Here is a 19,744-nt window from a genome sequence, read left to right as displayed (position 1 = left end):
TGCTCCTCCCAACAGCCTCTGAAGCTGGAAGAAATGCTGAGCACTGGCAAAGCCAGCAGAAAAGTTAGAACAGAGGCCTGAAAGTAACAGATGCTTTAACTTCCACGGCAGCGAGAAACAGGGGCAGCCTGGACACAACTGTCTTAAAGCTGAATTTTGACAAATTGTACTGATCTTTTAAAACATAATGTAGCACAAGCAAATGTTCATTCGATAATCCCCTTTCAGGAGTCTACTATGGACACCAGTAGAGGGCAGAAGGCAGGCTGATGAATACCTCCTAAAGGAAAAGATATTTCTAATACCAGCCCCAAATTTATGCAAGGCATCATTTAAAAATTATTTAACAACTAAAGCCCAAATTTTAAGAGGAAATACAGTGAAATTTCTATCCCCTACCATATGCCATACTGATTGGAGCACCTACTGGGAACCCAGAACTGGATACAAAACAAGTCCTTTGTCTTTTAAGTTGTTCACTGTCCTGCCTACATGTATTTGACAGATGAAAAAGTCCACATGTACAATACAGTAGATAGATTTCTTCATTAGATACAATGAAAACATTAGGCACAATGTTTGGCAAAACATAAATTCAAGCCAGTGTTGCTATGAGGGTCAAGGGAGGAAAACACAATAATCCAAGTGAGAAGAGGAGCCAAAAGAAGTATTTTCAAACCAATCTGATCAAAGGCCTTTTGCCCTTGGCTGTGTAGACTGTTGTAAGTAACATGGTAAGGTTTCTTAGCAACACTATTCGAGAAAGGTGCAGTTGTACCACCCAGAACTCAAAGGCAAACCCAACAATATCCAAGAAAAAAGGACTCTGCATAGGGAAACTTTGGTTTGCTGTTCTAAGCACAGTTAGATAGACTGTTTTCTGCACGCATGCGGCTGCACACATGGGTGTACCTCCTCAGTGTGGACATGGAATCTACAGACCAGTAAGCTCCACTAGTGGCTTTGTGGCACCTGGAGGCTTGTGACGCCCAGCCTGGTGACAGTGGAGCCGCTCTCTTGGTACAGCTGTGCTTTCAGGGCTGCCCTGCTGTTCTTAAGCCACCTTCCTTATCACACTGCAGTCCTCACCTGTATCAGCTAGAGACTAAAAGAAATTCTTTCTCATATGAACGGTGTGTGTGTGGTGTGCATATGCATGTCTGCCTGTCTGTCTGTCTGTGCACCCATGTGTATAGAGGGATGGAAGTCTGAGGCTGACTTCTGGTGTCTTCCTCTATTGCTCTCCACCTTGTATTCTGAGGCAGAGTCTCTCATTCAGTTTGCTATCTCAGGCAGCCTGACCATCCAGCACAGCCCAAAGGTTCCCTGTGGCATGCTCACCTTCCCCACCCCGATGTTACCCACTAGCTGGAATTACAGGTGGGCTACCATACCCACCTGGTTTTTTATGTGGGCTCTGGGGATCCTACTGCTACTTCATCTATTGTGTCGTTTCCTTTGATCTAAGAAAAATTAACTCTTTTCTTCCACTGTCAGAACACATCACCACCAAAGACAGCCACCTTCCACGTAACTCAGCAGCCACAGGGAGTCATAGAAAACAGCTTCCTCCATGCTCACCCTGCTCAAAGAGTTGGGCAGAGAGGGGCTGGGAAACCTAGGAATCCAGCCCTAATCTGCAAAGGAAATTGCTTACCCAAGTCTCTCATCATAGGTAATTCTCACGTTTCTAAACATAATACCGAGTAACAGATATCTACTACCCAGGGAAAAAAGACACCCGCCAGTCTGGAAAAATGTTAGAGATAAATAAAAGCTGTCTTTCTGTTCTACGGTCACCATGGACCTTGCCCAGGAACCAATAAAGGAACATAAGCACGACACGCCGGACTCACTGAGGAGCCACAGTTAACTATATAGCCCAGATTTTGTTAGATAAAACAAATTTTCATTATCTCCAGAATTCAGCTAAAATCTCGAGTGTTTTCACATTAGAATGGCATACAGGGCTGTCACTTACATTTGGAAATAGTGCAAACGTTTTGCGCAATACACAGGTCAATAGAATGATTAGGGTTATGAATTATAGGTCCATTTGTACTCCCCAGTTTTGAAACAAGCCATAATATACAATGGAAGGTGTACTCACTGCTCATCCCAGCCCCAGGGTCTGTGGCTAAGGGTGGGAGTGGGGGCATGCTGTTGTCTGTGATACTGGAAAGAGACAGACTGAGAACATGCGAACAGCACTACAACCCATGGCTGGGTACCTGAGCAGTTTTCTTGTTCTTCCTTTTCCCGAAAATGCAGTCCAGGTCTGTTTCGCTCCGAGAAGACAGATCCTTCCCTAAAAACAACACAGAGCTTTTCAGTAAGACCATTCGTTTCAAAATAAGAAGCACAAATAGAAATATGTCACTCCTGGAAGAAAGCAGCTGGTAGCAGAGGGTCAGCTGCTGACTCCAACCCCTCACATTCCAACGCTGAGCACAACACAGACTATGATTAAAACTTCAGTGACCGTCGTCAGACCAGAACTGCCCAGTCCCCTCCTGACTGCAAACAACCTGGCACATGGACAGCACAGAAAGCTCTACACAGAAGTGACCCTCCTGGCTGCCATTAAGGTGGGCCTTATGGGTTCTGAGTTTGTTCTCGGCAAAACAATCCCATTTCCTTCTAAGAGAAACGGCGAATTACTGATGGTTACAAAACGCGGAACTGAACATTCTGACAGGCTCATACCTCAAACCCTTTAAATACTCACATTCACTGCTTTTTGTCACAGGAGCTCAATAATGACTAAGGAAAAATTTAAAAGAATAAAGCAAATCAAAGTTCAATTTTCCTTTGAAAATGTCCTTACTTGTAATAGCTCTCCCAGTTAAACAGAAAAGCTACCTGATGACAACAGGGAATAAATGGCTCTGGTCAGAGCAGGATCCAAAGAATCTAGGATTCCTGTTTTAAAAACGAAACTAACTCAACTCCAAACCCACAAACCACTAATTTAAAATTCCCTTTGGAATTTTAAACAGGAACCTATGAGCAGTCAGCCAAATCCATTCCCATCTATCAACTTCAAGGAAAGTGCATCTGAAAACTCAACCCTCCGTGTGAAGCCTGCTAAGCTTGGAAAGAGAGGTCAGGTCACATACAGGAATCCGGGTTTCTAGCTGGAAGCCAAGTTCCAGTCACCAGTTCCTTGCTCTTGGTTTTTTGCAGCAAACTGACTTGACAAAGTAATGTCATGACCTAGAAGGTTCTGGTTCACCAATTAGCACTGGGGCATTCAAATACGACACTGCTCAGTGACTCCATGAAATTGAAAAAACAAAACACCCTTCAATTTGATGCAAAACCAGGTGCCAGAACCAGTTTCAGAGGCAGTGGTACCAGAATAGATGGTGCAGTTGGCACGACCTGTTCCTGAGGCATGGGAAGGTTCCCAATGTTGCTCTCCTCCCATCAGAACCCCATTCAAAAAAGCCAAGGAGAATCCACCTAAGAACAGAGTGATACTTCTCACAAGCTGTGGCACAGGCAATAAACCAGAGAGGGAGCACAGACAACTCCTGTGCTCACAGCTGCAGCAGTGAGAAGTGGGCGGCTTCTTGGGAGGCAGACACCTATCCTCAGCTGTCACCAGGGGAATCCATTTTCTACCTGCAAAGCACATTCACTGTGGAAGTGTAGCCCAGAAAAGTGAGTCAATTTAACTTGATTTAGAAACCAAGAAACCAAGCATGAAGGTGCACACTGCCATCCAAGGACTCAGGAAGCAGAGGCAAGAGGGTCAAACATTCTAAGTCAGTGCCATACAATGAAAGAAACCCCAATTCCAAAGCAAGTAAAAACCTCCAAAACATTGAACAATTCCCCTTAATCCAGCCCCTAAAAACAGGTGGTATCCTAAAAGAAACATAAATTCATGCCTCTTTTTTTTTATAACAATTTCATTAAATGTAAAAGGTCAAAGGGGAGAACACAGGGCCACAGTTCACAACTAGAATGTGAAAAAACAAGCACACTGAGATTCAAATCAAATCTCAGACTCAAAGGGAAGCTGCCAAGCCAGTAGAAATGTTCAATAGAGGTGCTAGGGCTTCTAGAGTTCTGGTGTGGGTTCTTGGACCAGAAATTTCTATCCTCTAGCAAAGTTCACTTAAGTAAATGTAGAAACCAGGGCTCTACAGGACATGCTCTGGATTTAATCTGGAAAACAGGGGAGAAATGAGAGAGTCCATTAAAGAAAAAACCTGTAACTGGGTTAAATGGGAAGACAGTGGGATCCTGAAATTAAGAGTCAACAATGGTCCTGGTTGAATCATTTACATATATTATGAAATTATGGATAAGATACACATAGTAAAAATTAACTTTAAAAGGACAGTAACTTCAGAACTATGGTAAAATCAGAATGAAACTGTGGACAAATAGATCTTTGACAAGATGACAAAGAGAAATTGAACAAGCCAGAAAACATGTTATCTCTATAGCTGTGTTCTAGCTCAGCCATAACTACATCTCAAGAACCAGGAAGAAAGGCTTCTAGGAGTCAAACAGACATAAGGAAGTCCATGCAGGGCTGGGTGTAGGGTTTCACAGAGGAATCACAGGTTTCCCATCAGGTTTTCCAGATAATACAGAGGTCACTGAGAGAAGAAGTGAAACTCCCAGAGTTGACAAATGCCAACTCCATCCTCCAGTCTGGCATCTGGGAAGCAAATAGACCATAACACATAGATATAAGTTCAATGAACTATAGCTGCAGCCCAACTCTAAATAAATGCTATCTTAGTAAATATATTTGCAAATTAAAAAAAAGAGAGATCTCCTGGGTAAACTGGGGAGTGGTGAGGGGAGGTGTAGAGGGGAGGAGAACATGAGGGAACAGGACGGTTGAGTTGGAGGAGGGACAGTGGGAGAGCAATGAAAGAGATATCTTGATAGAGGGAATGATTGTGGGGTTAGGGAGAAACCTGGTGCTAGGGAAATTACTAGTACTCCACAAGGATGACCCCAGCTAAGACCCCTAGCAATAGTGGAGAAGGTGCTTCAGTGGCCTTCCCCTGTAATCAGATAGGTGACCACCCTAATTGTCATCATAGAGCCTTCATCCAGTAACTGATTAAGAGATCCACAGCCAAGTTCCAGGCCAAGCTCTGGGAATCCAAGCCTGCATGGGACCAAACTAGGCCCTCTGCATGTGGCAAACAGTTGTGTAGCTTGGTCTATTTGAAGTGCCCCCTGGCAGTGGGACCAAGATCTATCCCTGGTGCATAAGCTAGCTTTTTGGAGCCCATTCTCTATGGTGTGATGTCTCACTTAGCCTTGATGCTGGAGGGTCTTGGTCCTGCCTCAACTTACTGTGGCAGGCTTTGTTGATTCCTCATGGGAGGCCTTACCCTTTGGGAGGGGTGGATGGGGGGTGGGCTAAGGAAGAGGCATGGGGGGGGCAGGAAGAGAAGTGGGAGGGGAAACTGTGGTTGGAATGTAAAATGAATAAAAAATAAAACAAAACAGGTTTATCTGGGTAGCTTCAGTTATTTCAAACTTTATTTACATAACTCAGTCAATAAGACTAAATTAAATAAATAAAAAAAAAAACAATGCCCCTTATAACCATGGTCTTACTGTGGAAAGGAGCTAGATTTTAAACAAATATAGCTGATAGTAACTTAAAATTACATAATTAATTATTACAAACAAAAGCCATTAAGTAGAAGCTACACAAAGAAGTAACTATGCATCAGGACTAAAATGATACAGGCAGAATTTCGGCAGTAGCAGATATTACAGTACCATTTGCTCTGGTCAGGTATTTTGCAGTTTCTTTGAGACAGGGTCTCACTATGTAGCCCTGGCTATCCTAGAACTCGCTGTGTAGACCACCAGGCTGGCCTTGGAGGCCTCTGCCTCCCCAGTGCTGGGTCTAAAGGCATGCACCACCACAATGGCCAGCTCTTGCTCTGTGAAGGTCCTGTGAAGGCTGTATAGAGTGCCACCTTGCTACATTTTAGTTTTCTGGAACACACAGGGACTTACCACAGGACTCATCCTTACTAACAAAGGGAACTAGAAACTTTCATTGTTGACATTAAGGTCCTCTTTCCACAAGGTTGGAAAAGCATGAGTTCCATACTGGGGGTCATGTCTCACAAACCACACAACAGAGTCTAGCTGGGCTTCATGGCAGCTTGCAAATACCTCCTCATGTTACAGAAGAGGAAACAGAATTTGAAGGAAGGGAAATAGTTGGGGATGTGTCTGGGAGAGCAGCAGCCAGAAGCCAGCTTCCTCTGACCCAGACAGGCTCCTTTAAGACAATCTACAGTTTATGGTTATCATTCACATCCAGAGACAAGACTAAGTGAAAAGGAACAGCTTTTAGGAAATGAAAGAGCACCAGCTTCCACCGGAGACTGCAGATGGTGGGATCTGCTGTTTCCTGTCCTACCTGGATTTTCACTCCTTTTCCTCTTTCTTTCTTATTCCCAGCCTTTGGGTCCTCTATTTCCTGACACCTCCTCTCCCTCTAGCACAATACACCTCCAGCACTTTCTTCTTTGCACACCAAGGCCTCCTTTCTTCACGAGCAAGGCTGTTAAATATGCAAACCTTACTGTGAGAGAGAAATGAGGCATAATGCATCAAGCAGTGTGAGAGGGTCACAGGCAAGGGAGTGGCTGAACCAGAAATAGAAAACAGGTAGACACAGCCAGTATCCAGCAGATTAGAGCATCTTAGAAAGGTTTTTCCTAACTTTAGCAAAGGCTTGGATGAAGGCAGGCATGCAGTCAGGGACTAAAGGACAATCAGAAGATTACATTAATTTGGAGGGACTGTCCAAAAATGAATTCCACTTGTGTGGTCTGCAACAGCCTTCTGCAATGTCTCTAGTCTTCCTATAACATCTATTGAAAACGAAAAACTGTTTAAGGAGCTACCATTCCTCACCTCCAAAGGACTACAGAGACAGTAAAGTAGCTTTCTGCCCTACAGCAGCTTATGGTATGGTAGAGATAAGCCCTGGTTAGATGCCTCAGAGGCTTCCAACAAGAGTATTTGCCTATCAAAAAGAAAGGGATAGCACAGAGGAGCTTAATTAAAACCACAAGTGGAGAAGGAAGGAGACTCCAGTTCTCCTCCCACAGGGCTTAGAAGGCGCTCTGCTCCTGAACCCCCGGCTCTGCCGTACCTTTCACATCTTCCAAGCACAGCTCTACTTGATGGGGTCCTGGCCCTAAAGGACAGCTACTATCGACAGTGTCCAGCCAGACTCTGTCTCCCACTGCTACTCAGGCAGGTCATGGGAGTTCATCAGTCCCCCAAATGCCAAGACCAAGGTGAAGAGAAATGCCTTTCCTTGCACAGAGGCAGAAAGAGACATTCAATATGCCAAAGAGCAATCAAGTAGTGCTGGGACGTCACAGAACAGTAACCACCACACCTAACACACATAAAGTACCGCATGTAACAGATAGTTGTGACCAGATGCAGACACAGCTGAGATTTGTTTATAACAAGGTAAAGGCTTCTCATCTGTACACGACTGCCACCTAATGGCTACAGAGAATAGTTGTATCCACAATGAGCTCCATGGGGAAGGCGAAGGTGGCTAAGGTTGTGATGAGCAAGGCAGGGCTTACTGCCCAATTTCCAATTGCCCTGTTTCTCAACACCACCCTAGCCACAGCCATGGGATGCCTATAGAGATACTCCATGAGAGGGAGAATTTGCATAGATTATTCCAAGGGTCACCTTAGGACTATGAGTCACTACAGTGAAGATTTTGCTATAATTAATGAGCCAAACTGTCAAAACAGGAACTATCTACCACAACTACTAAGAACTGAAAGTATAAAAGCTGTAAAATTAAAGAATAGAAAATTTAAATTATTTTTGATTTAGCTACACAGCATTCCCATTTTCTCTAAACAGACAGACTTTCATCACAGCCCACACAGGACCTGCCCAGTCTGAAGCCTCCCCTGGGTACCTCTTGGTACAACCACACCCCAATTTGCACTTTCATAAGATGCCTGGCAAATCAGCACGGGAGCTTGCAATCACACTGAGCCCTTGCCACCCAGGGCTGCCGCAGATCAATCCACCCGGCAGAGCAGACTGCCCCATTCAGGACTTCAAGCAAGCAGCCCATGCTGCAGCACTGGGCAGGGGTCACAATGCCTCAGGAAACCCAGTGCCAACAAACACACTTCACCAAGTGAATGCCTGCTCTTACCTTTCGTGAATTTCATATAATGAACCCGATTTTTGGAGGTTTTGGATTTTTCTTCAAGGCTAAAAGATTTCTTTTCCTTGTTGTCTGGAGAATCTGTCAAAAGAAGAAGAACATTAACCACCATGTAACTCATTCTCTGCAGGAAAGGCTGAAGAGTTCTTACATACGATTTTATGGGCGTGCCATCATTTATTACCAGACTGTTACCAAAGGATTGGGATTGTTTTCTAAAGTGTAGATCAGGCAAGGCTCTCTCTAGTCTATAAAAACCTTAAAGAAGAGAAATGAAAATATGTCTTCATACTAAAATTTACACATGACTATTCACGGCACTTATCCATAGCAGTACAACACCAAGGTCACCCAAAGCCTTTCAATATGGCTGAGCTCACACTGACACAGCCTGACACTGGAATATCATTTAGTCATCTGCAGTAAAGAGTGGGGGATTGATTCCAACATGACCACTGAGCCACATCATAGGTAGCGATGCTCTCCCCCAGGAGTTCCTAGGAATTTCAACAGAATGTGAAGCAGAGCCGGCTGTGAACTGTGAAGACAGGTGCTTCGGATTTCAGACAGTGTTCAGCATGGGTTACTGGGAGTGCACACCCTACACCACTGTGCTGTGTCCTGCCAGAGCTGTTCTCAGTTTATAAATGCCCATGTGGAAGGATCCCTGAGTCTTCACTGAGCTCAGGGGATCAGTTAATCTCTGGAAACCCACAGGCATTTTTCCAAACTGAGGGGCACAATCCATATGGCTCTCCTTTCCCACATGCCTTCATCCCACTTTAAGAAGGGCAGTTCTCTCCCTGGAATCAATGAGGGAACCAAATATGGGTAACAGGATCCCACCTTTTCATCAAAACCACTCTTTCAGTTTATCAAAACACAATGCTAGAGATTTCCCTGTTTTATTTATAGGTATTTATCAGAATTTACACTGTATTTTCTAGTTGCCCTAATAGTAATCTACTAATTATTATGACAACATAACCCAAAGGGAAACATCTGTATTGACTGTTGAGATCACTAGGAAACAAAATGTTCTATCTGTGCTGTGGCAGAGAAATGTGACCAATTCAAAAAGGCTATAAAGCTGATTATAGTGGTACAAATTCATAAGCACAGTACTTGGGAAGATAAGGCAAAAGGATCATGAATATGAGGCCACTATGGACTATCTAATAAGACCCTAACTCAAAATACAAATATTTAAAAAAAGTTTTAAAATACATTAACATAAAATACAATGGGGTACGTGAAATAGAAGTGAATTATGAAACACAGTCTTTCTGACACTACGGAGGTTTATGTATTTGCACACTTCAGAGACAATGAACATCAAACTGTGATAGCATCTGGCATCCACTACAGGCATTTAGGATTGCTACAAAAGTGTTATATCTAAATGCCATTTCCAGCACATAGGGCACATTTAAAAGTGATAGTATGATTTTCTCTAAAATGTCAATATTCCCTCCATGAACCAGAATTTACATCCTTTGCTTGTGGCTTTAAAACCTTTGGATGTTGATTAAAAATGTGCAACAGGGCACACTTTCAAAATTCTTGCAGGGGATATGCTAGTAGAAACTTGAGGACACTACTTCAAACCACAACTGTGCATTTAACAACTTCTCAGCACCCCAGTTTCCATCCCAAAATATTTAAAATAATGAGTGTCAAAATATCAGAAGGGCAATATGCAGTCACTATGAGAAAGTGCCATCCAAATGCTAATGTGGACCTGTCAGGGCATGCCTAAGTGTACACAGTTTCCCGTGTGTACATGCACCTGTGTATGTATATGGGTACTTGTGAATGTCTGTATGTGTAACTGTGCACACACATGTGGAGGCCAGAGGACAATGGTAGGTGTCTTTCTGCATCTTGATATACTTCATTTTTTGAGACAGAGTCAATCACTGAACCTAGAACTCACCGACTGGCAAGGGTAGCTGGCCAATGAGCGCCAGAGATTCTCTTGTCTTTGCTCTCCCAGTACTGAGATTACAGTTACACACTGGTCTTTTTGGCGTGGTTGCTCGGGATCTGAATTCAGGTCCTCACTCTTGTGCAACAGATGCTTTATGGACAATAATCTCTCCAACCCCTGCTCTCCTGTTCGTGTAACATGGGCTGACAATTTACATGAGGCTAACACTAAACTTCTGATTCTCCTACTCTTCCTCCCAAGAGCTGGGATTATAAACACCTACTACACCCAAATGTGTAAAAGAAGGTAACTTTTAAAAATGAAATTTAAAAGAACATTTTGATTTTTAAGTTCTACAACAGGACAACACAGTCTTCTTAGCTCGAAGGCAAACAGTTTGAATTTACTAAGGGATCTTAACAACAGAAAAGAATACAGGTTCCGATGTCATCTACCACTGGTTGCAAGCAATGTGTGGCTGTGGTAAAAATTCATGTGGATGAAGACATCACATTCAAAAGAGATGGCACACTAGGAAAATAACTTGTTAGATCTCCAGGTCTGTCCTGGGAAGAGGCTTTCCCCAAAAGGAATCTGAAAGCGCCTTTCAGTTCTGGATGGCAGTGGAGCCACAGACAAGAAGCTTCTCTAAATGCATGATCAGGGCTGCAGGGCTACTGGCCCCCTCTAGTGGTCTGGACTGGAGTTACTACAGGAGAGCAGCTGCAGTTTTGCCATCCCTTAAAACACTCCCAGCTGTGGGCATCAAGGAACAGGAAGCCCAGGGAGATTAATCCTGGAGGAGGATGAAGAAGGCAAGTGTCATTTGTGAAGTCAGTCACAGCCTTCCTGAAAAAAATCTCAGTCCTCTGGGACCTTCGGAATACCTACTGTCGTCAACACTTAAATGGTCCAGGGGGAGGCAGTGCTACTGCAGTGATGCTGCTCAGCTTTGGCCATCAGTGAGGGACAAAGGAGGCCTGTCCTGAGTGAGACAGGGTCCCAGTACGACTAAAACAGTACCTGTCACCTAGGAAATGGTGATCATGACACCATCAGACTGCAGGAAACAGAATCTCTATCCATGCAGCCCATCCAAGATCTCTGTGAGGTCTTGGAGCAGATCAGTTCTTGGTTCTGTGGCCTGAAAATCAGAAGCACTCTCTGAGGCACCAAGCACTAAGAGGAACAATGTCAAACCTAATGCAAAATAGTTTTCTCTGGTTAAGAACAAGGATGTGGGCATCTCTGGGAAAAGGATCCCAGGTTCAAAGGTCCATGAGGGCACTAGTGGTAAAGGCACCTCATGCTTGAATGATGCCCTAGTCATGACCCTTAGATGTCACCAGATACTTACTGAGGTCAACTTTCTGGTGACCAATGTGCCACTTTTTAGCTAACTTTCATTTTGGTCTTTATGTAGCATTAATTATATATGCTGTATTTTAAGTCTGCCGAAAGACAAGTAATCTTCACAATTCTTTTATCATAATATGTGCATAGCATACAGATATAATTAAAAACCTACACAGCTAGCTGAGGTGCGCACATCTTTAATCCCAGCACTCAGGAGGCAGAGGCAGGCGGATCTCTGTGAGTTCAAAGCAAGCCTGGTCTACAAGAGTTAGTTCCAGGACAGCTAGGGCTGTTATATAGAGAAATCCTGTCTCAAAAAAACAAACAAAAAAAACCAAAAAACAAAACAAAAAACCCTATACAGTTGAAGAATTATAAAGTGAACCGCTTCATCACTACTCCCAGGGTTAGACTACCAGCACTACCAGTATCTAGAAGCACTCATGTGCCCTTCCTTGGCACTTTCAGACCCTGCTGTTTCTTCCCAGAAACTAGGCATTCTTTGCTGTGGGGCACAGCTGTCCACGCTGCAGGATGTGTAGTCACAGTTCTGCATCCCAGAAACCAGTAACACGCCCACAGCTGGGATGAGGACAGCTCACTCAGTGACTGTACCGTTAGGATATAAACAGAACTGAGTCCTGGTGATGCTTTCGTCACCCAGCTCTCGGATCAGAAAGTCTACAGTGAAAGTGATTCCGACGGAAGGAGCAGCACCAGCGCCAGTGTCCTTACCTGCTGTTTCCTGACTGTGGCAAGTGTTGAGTGCTGCCAAAAGCTGGTTGAAGTCGTCCTGGTGAGCAATCCAGTTGTCCTGAAAGCACCAAAAAGTATGAGCGGCAAGCCTAAAGCTTACTATATTGCTGACATAGAGATATAACAGAAATCTGGACATGAATATGAAATTGTACCCATTTCTTAAAATATTATTTTGCAGTGAAGTCTATAGTAAAGCCTTTGTGTCTGGCTTTGAGGGAAATGTTTCAGCAAAGTCGTTGCTATGTTTGGGTTAGTCAGCAGAGGCTGAGAAATTGTTTTGAGACTGTTGAAACCTTTGAAGAATTGTTGTCTCTCTGGAGAATTGACACTTGGTGCTACATACATGATAGTTTACACCTGCACCAACCTTGGTCTGAAGATACTCCTAGCAAATGTAGAGTTCTTAATTTTGATTATGGCTAACCACAATTTGTGTGGGTTGTCTGCCCTCATGAGCAAGATAACTTTGGTAGTTAGAACCTTTCCCAGTTCTAATTAACCTATATATATATATATGTGTTTGAATAAAATAAGTGGAGTGAGCTAGTTGAGTATCATTTTTTTTTTCCAAGAAGGCTGTCCCCCTCTGTTCTTTTGGAAAATTAAGGCTTAGCATCTTGGTGAGCTTCTCTCTCTACTGTGGCACCTACAACCAACATCAAGCAATATTATTTAATAAATTTAACTGGATTCAAGAAATCGTATAAACTTGAAATAAGATTTAAGCAGATCCATATAAAAGCTATAAACTTGAAATTAGGTGTAAGCAGAGCCAAATAAGAGCTGGAGAATCTAGGTCAAAGCTCAGTAGTGGAGTCCTTGACTAGCATGTGTAAAAATTCCAGGTTTAGTCCCCAGCAACACAAAGTCAACAATATATATTTAGAGGAACCTGCTTGGAAGCTCAAACCTGTATTCCAAAGGTATATGGCTCATTCACAGTTAAGTTGGAGCAAAACAAAGCAACGGGCAGTTTGTTTGCTAAATATTACACTTAAGCAATATAAAATTAGTATTTTCTCACACAGAGAGACTATCAGGGACTGGAGATACGACTTGGCAGTTAAGAGCACTGAATGCTCTTACAGAGGACATAAATTCAATTTCTAGCACCCACATGGTGGCTCACGTCTGTCTTTAACTCCAGTTCCAGACGAACCCACGCCTTCTTCTGACATCCATGGGTACTGCATGCATGTGGTAAGACACATATGCACAGAAAAAATACCCATATACATAAAGGAAAATAAATAAATTTGGGGGTGGGGGCGTGACACACACCATGGCCATGACAAAGACAGGGGCAGCGAGAGCATGCCCTCCTCTTTGTGCAACACAACTTGGACCATTCTGTGAATTCTGACTACTTGCGTCAGCAGCAACTTTGCAGAATTCTGTGAAAGGACGTCCTAAGTCTCTGAATCAACGAGTTCCTGCTTGCAAGGGGTTCACTAATAATGATCTCTAAACAATATGAACCAGTGGGCAACAGGGTTTCTGAGCAGAATTTGCCCATATAACTTTATATAAGCATTTCTTATTAAGCAACAGGGTTTCTGAGCAGATTTCTGAGCAGAATAACTTTACATAAGCATTTCTTATTAAGAAAGCTTAAAAGTTAAGGTGTACAAACAGGTTTATAGAATACAATGCTTCTCCTAAGAACATAAGTAGAGCATGTTTTGTGTTTTTCAAATCGGCATTTCCAGTAACCTTATAGAAACTCTTTCTTTAGTGGTTAAAATTTTAGCTGCTACTCCAGAAAAATCTTAGCTGTTCTAGTCAGAGATACTAAACTACTCTAAGCAATTCAGGTTAAATAAAGTCATTCTCCCAGGTTTTTTTTTTTTAATTATTATTACTGGATTTTGTTAGCTACAAGAGTTTAGGACAAAGCTCCCAAGTCTGACTCTGAATGCAAAGGAGCTGTCGGTACTAAACTTGAAGAGTCTGACAGCCGCTGACTTTCAAGCACAGAGTCTGTGTTCAAGAGGCCAAGAGACAAAGGAGAACACAAACAGAAACAAGACAGCTTTCTTATATCACTTTCCACTCTCAAAGCCACCTGCATTAAGAAGACAAACTAATATTAGGGTAGAAGTAAAGATAAAATTTGGTTCTGTTCTGAAATAAATATTTTTTTGAAAAGACGTTTTGCAAAATTCAGCCATAAAACAGGAGAGCCTTTCTAGGCCATTGAGTAAAGGCTTCAGAAGGACAAGGCAAGGTGGTGGATGCATGTCACAGGATGAGGACAAGCTAAGTCAAGCGCTCTTACATCTTTGTAAACGCTCTTACAAAGCATGTACCATACTTTTGATGAAAGCCATTCCATCTACTTGCACGAACTTCAATGTTTATGTCGACACAACTCAACTCTGCAAAGAAAACACACAGAGGTTGCTTACTTCATTATTGTTTGTAGCTCCGAGTCCCAGGTTATTGTTCTTAACTTTAACTTTAATATGTTCTGTGGCTCCTTGCTCCTGAGCCCCCAAACCCTGTGGAGATTAAAAAAAGAAAAAGAAATCAAATATAACCCTATCAGCTACAAAGAGAAGTAGTTGCCTCTTTCTTTCTTTACTATCTATTCAAAAGACAACCCAGAACAATGGTTCTCAACCTATGGGTCGCAACCCCTTTGCGGGTCAAATGGCCCTTTCACAGAGGTCAGTTATTTATAACAGCAGCTAAATTACAATTATGAAGTAGCAATGAAATAATTTTATGATTGGGGTCATCACAACAGGAAGAACTGTATAAAACAGTCATAGCATTAGGAAGGTTAGCCCAGAGGGTTCCTGGGAGCACATGGAGCACATGGCATTCTGTTACTTAACACTAACATGACATCAATTAAGAAGGTGAAGGAGCTTTCCGGGTTCCTGGTCTCACTTAGCTCTGACTCCGAAGGTTGTATGTCAAGTGCAGAGACTGTAGGTGAGAAAGACCTCCAGGGAGGCTTCAGCTAGGTGAATGGGAAAGGAATAGAAAACAGAGACTGAACATCATAGGACCTTCAAAGTTCGAGTGGAGGTGCAGATTTTAATCCTTGGAAACATCTTCAGCAAGGGAGCAACATGATCTAAAGTTCAGTTTCAAGGCCCTTCTGGTTGTTATATGAAGAAAGGGACAGAGGAGGAAAGAAGGGCAATGGGAGGTGGTATTGTTTAGATGCTTGGGTAGTTAGCACCATTTTTAAAAATCAGGAAAACCTGGGAGGGATTTGAGGAGACAAGAGGTTTATAATAAAAAATAACCTTGAGATGGTCCCTCAGGTATCACAGCCAGGAGGCATAATTCAATGCACGGTAATTAATGAGATTGCCTGCGTGGAGTATGCAAAGTGGCTCCTCAGCTCAGAAGTCTAGAGGAAGAAGTTGGCCATGATGCAGAGGTTACTGAGGTGATGAACAGGCGAGAGAAAGGGAAGTGATGCTACCATGGTAAAGTTCAATGCGCAGCCACCGTGCGGAGCACTGCTGAGGGTGAGGCAGTTTAGGGATACCGCACGCCCACTGGATCTGGCAGGCGCCTGCAACTCTGACAGAAGCAGGATGCATGGTTTCACATTAGAAGCTCCACTGCAGGCAGGAGTAAGTGGGATAGAAGGGATTCGAGAAAGCAAGTATCTACTATGAAGGAAAATAAAGTACCATTCCTGGGAACACAAAGCTGAAGCTTAAGCATGATTTCACGTGTAACGAATTAAAAGATATCTAAGAAGGCTAATACAGCAGTAACCAGAAGACCTGGCTTTCAGTTCCAGTCTAATTTACCACCTGGTTACAATTTAGTTCTCCAAAATCAATTACTGATCTAAAGCACAAAGTTCTCCCAGACTCTAAGAAGGCTATCTTCTGATTCGCTGTCTCCTGGCTTGGCATGGATACTTTAGACTTTCAATGCAATACCTTTCCTTTAGACCACCCCATCTTCTCAAGCATCCTCTGGCCAAACTTGGAATCATCGTTACTCCATGCAGTGTTTCTGGGATCCACAGTCCATTTCTGCTTCCGCCGACCTGCAAATGAAAAGGCATTTCATCAGCAATACGCCTTTACCTGGAAGAGCACACGCAAATCAGCACATGCTTGCGTGCTAACAGGACATGTTCAGGGTCCAAGGGGCTAAAACAATCTTCCCCCTGGCTTTCCCTGTAACTATACATTCCTGGCATATAAGCTGACCTTGTAAGATTCAAAGCAAAACATTCTCTCTAAGAGAATGCAAACTAAATACCTGACAGACTACTATTTTAGCCTTCCGCTTCCAGTCACTGGAAGCAATGAAAGGCCCTCTTGTCACGGCCTTTATACTCACTGGCAGCTGCAGCAGCCACAACAGCAGATGCAGTCACCCCAATGCTCACAGCTTCAGGTTATAGGCTAAATGCCACACATACAGTAGACATTCTTTCCACAGTACCTCAATGAAATGAGATCTTCTTACCTTTCCACCTTACAGATGAGAAGGTCCAAGTCCAGGAGAGTAACATCTGCCAAATGTCCCCAAGTAAAACCCAAACCTTTTATACAAACCAAGGTCCTATAGATTTCAACAGTGAGATGGAGATTCATGTAGTGCCCAGGCTAACCTTAAATTTGCTATGTAGCTAAGGATGACTTTGAACTCCTGATCTTCCTGCCTCTACCTCCCATGCCCAGATCAACTTATATTCTTAATCCACATACATAAGTCATTATGACCTTAGGGAGAGTCAATAGTAGATGATGATTAACAGATAATATGATACCCCCCTTCTTATTAAATACCACAATGTGTTCACTGTGACTTCACATGCTATTGCACTGTGGTATTCATCTCCACCTTTCATGTGTCCTGTTACTCTATATCCCTTCCGTGTCATATTCAGTTCTTCGTCCTTATGCTGCACTGTAGAGGAAAATAAAGCACTTTGCCTATAGCTGATTAGAAATGTGTGAACATATGAATGCATGAGAAAGAAGGAGAAAAAGTAAAGGAAGAAAGAAAAAGAAAAAACAAAAAAGGAAAAAAAATAGTTGAAATAAGGGAACTGCTTTGGGTGTCATGGAGACTTCTCTCTGAAATGAATATAAATAAATAACTGACCATTAAGAACTCAAGTTCAGGCTGCAGAGATGGCTCAGAGGTTAAGAGTCCTGGCTGCTCTTCCAGGGTCCCCAAGTTAAATTCTGAGGCACCACATGGTGGCTCACAACCATCTATAATGAGATCTGGTGCCCTCTTTCTGGCCAGCTGGAATACATGCAGGCAGAACACTGTATACATAATAAATAAATCTTAAAAAAACCCTCAAGTTTATCAATACAGTTGTATTGTTTGTTTGTCTGAGACAGCCTAGCTCTGCAGTCTAAGGCAGTCTTGAACTGGTGGCAATCCTTTAGTCTTAGCTCCACAAATACTGGGGAATCACAAGCAGGAGCTACCACATTTGGCTTCACTGTTAAAATTTTGAGGAAAAACTATAACAGAAAAAGAACCCACCAGGTCAACAGAACAAGAATCTGCACCCCCAAAACCACCTGTGGCCAAGAAAGGAATATGGAGGTTGAATGTCATTACTGTCAGCCACTGCATGCATGCAAACACATTATCATCAACAGACTCATAATCCAACTGCAAAATGACATGACCTCTAGTCAAAGGGCTCACTATGTTACATGTAAAATCAATAGGGATCCTTACCTATATATACCCCAACAAACAAGAAACCCTTCCCAAGCACGCAAGGCAGAAAAACAAAACAAAAAAAGAAAACCACCACAAACCAATTCAGTTATACCTGAGAGAAAAAAGGTTACCCCAAAACTTGTTCCACCTAGTTCAAAAACCTGGTATATACTCAGCACAACACTATCTCATGAATGAGCACAGTAAAAACAGCCATATTAGCTGGTGTTCTGCATGTCTGTGTCCGATCCATGTCTGGAGAATGCCTGCCAGGGGTCACTGACCAAGGCTTGTAAGGTGCCTTCCCTTCCCATCAGAAATGCATCCCTGTCACATACTTACACAAGATGCGTTGCCACGCTACCTAAGGAACCGGCTGCCAGGTCAGTTGTCCTTCCCTGTGCACCACTGCCCACAAACTGCCTCCAAACAGTACTGATGCAGTCCCCTCGCTTAAGATTTGTAAGCCTTGGCTGAGGCAGAATCTAGCCCAATTTCATGGAAGTAGAGACCAGCTGAACTGTCTGGAAGAGGGTGGAATCGACTGACCTACCTAGAAAGGACACTCTCCAGTCCAACTACTGGGCTGCCTGCAGGATGTGCAGTATGCCATGAAGAGTGGGGGTAAACTACAGAGGGGGCCAGGAGTGGCAGTAGGGCATCAGAGGTGGCAGTAGGGTCGTGGGAGATGGGGAAGAAGAATCACTAAAACACGCTTTGTTCTAAAGTGCCATAATGACATTTTTTTTTAAAAAAAAAAAAAAAGAAAATATCTGTTTACATTCCTTGATAGCTACACAACTTCCAGGAAAAGTCAAAAGCCAGTTCTTAGCGACCATCACTCGACTGCCTTCTGGTGGCAAGAATCCGTAGCTACACGTATCATTTCAAAGTGAAAGTAGCCTCTGAGGAGGAGAATTTGTGGACTTTAGAGTGATGCTAAGTGTCAAAGACAAAAAGGCAATGTCGCCTCTAACCGCGGATACCCTCTCGGTCTCGCTCAGAACCGTTCACCAGTCTGCACTCCCGCCACGGGCTAATCACTGTCTAACACTTGTAATCCTGCCTTTCTTCTCTGGGACCAACACATCTTGGACAGTTTGATTTCAGAGCCTAAAGCGATGCTACGGGACCCGTCTTATCGGAACCCCAGGACACTTGAGCCCGGAGAAGTGAAAGAATCCTCCCAGGTGACCACGATGGCCAGCGCATGGGACAGTCTGAAACTTAGTGTCCTGAATCTCCGAATGCACACGTGAACGTGCGACCTGAGCCTTTAGTACCAGGAACAGAGTCTCGGGGACATTTGTCCCGCGCGGGCCCGGCAGTCACTGCGGTCCCCACCCGGAGCTCGGACACCCCGGGGTTCCGGTCACCCTGGTGGCCCGTGCCCGTCAACCCATCACTCGGTTGCCCAGCTCGGCTGACACTCACGCTCCGCCAGCATCGACATTGTCGCAAGTTGGCCGAGCGCTGCCTCTGGTCGGGAGCCCAGAGGTTATGAGGAGTCTGAAGACGGGATGAGATAGAAGCCTCCTGGGCGCGCACGCCGGGCAGAAGTCTGCACTGGGGCGCGTACTACTGACGTCAGCTGTGCGCGACTCGCTCCCAACCACGTGAAGTTGAGGGGCGGGGCCACCTTGCAGGATTGAGAGATGCGGATTTGTTCCTGGGCTTGGCCAGAGCACGTGGGACCCAAGCAGGTCAATTTAACCCTGAAAGTGGGTGTGCAAGCAACCTTAGAGCTGTTCGGGTGTTCTACCATGGGGACCTTTAAAGAGCTGGAGAAACGGCTGAAGAGG

At 43.7% G+C, this 19,744-nt stretch overlaps 1 protein-coding gene across 2 annotated transcripts in view; it reads right to left on the bottom strand.

Moving 5' to 3' along the window:
- The window catches only part of Pinx1 (PIN2 (TERF1) interacting telomerase inhibitor 1), a 62,294-nt gene extending 42,774 nt beyond the window's left edge, over positions 1-19,520 (bottom strand). The window contains exons 1-6 of one of the 2 annotated variants that reach the window (XM_048421948.3): positions 19,377-19,520; positions 16,181-16,290; positions 14,675-14,767; positions 12,243-12,321; positions 8,210-8,302; positions 2,232-2,308 (exon numbers count right to left, since the gene is read on the bottom strand). In XM_048421948.3, coding sequence (XP_048277905.3) covers positions 2,232-2,308; positions 8,210-8,302; positions 12,243-12,321; positions 14,675-14,767; positions 16,181-16,290; positions 19,377-19,395 — 471 coding nt within the window. In that variant the 5' untranslated portion in view covers positions 19,396-19,520. Of the gene's footprint in view, positions 1-2,231; positions 2,309-8,209; positions 8,303-12,242; positions 12,322-14,674; positions 14,768-16,180; positions 16,291-16,718; positions 16,903-19,376 lie in introns of those variants that run through there. The other variant, XM_048421947.3, reaches the window with a different exon arrangement.
- Positions 19,521-19,744: the final 224 nt, after the last annotated feature.

This window comes from Myodes glareolus, chromosome 12 (genome assembly GCF_982192425.1).
Source record: "Myodes glareolus chromosome 12, mMyoGla1.1, whole genome shotgun sequence".
NCBI lineage: Eukaryota > Metazoa > Chordata > Mammalia > Rodentia > Cricetidae > Myodes > Myodes glareolus.
This window is presented reverse-complemented; position numbering and strand designations above follow the sequence as displayed.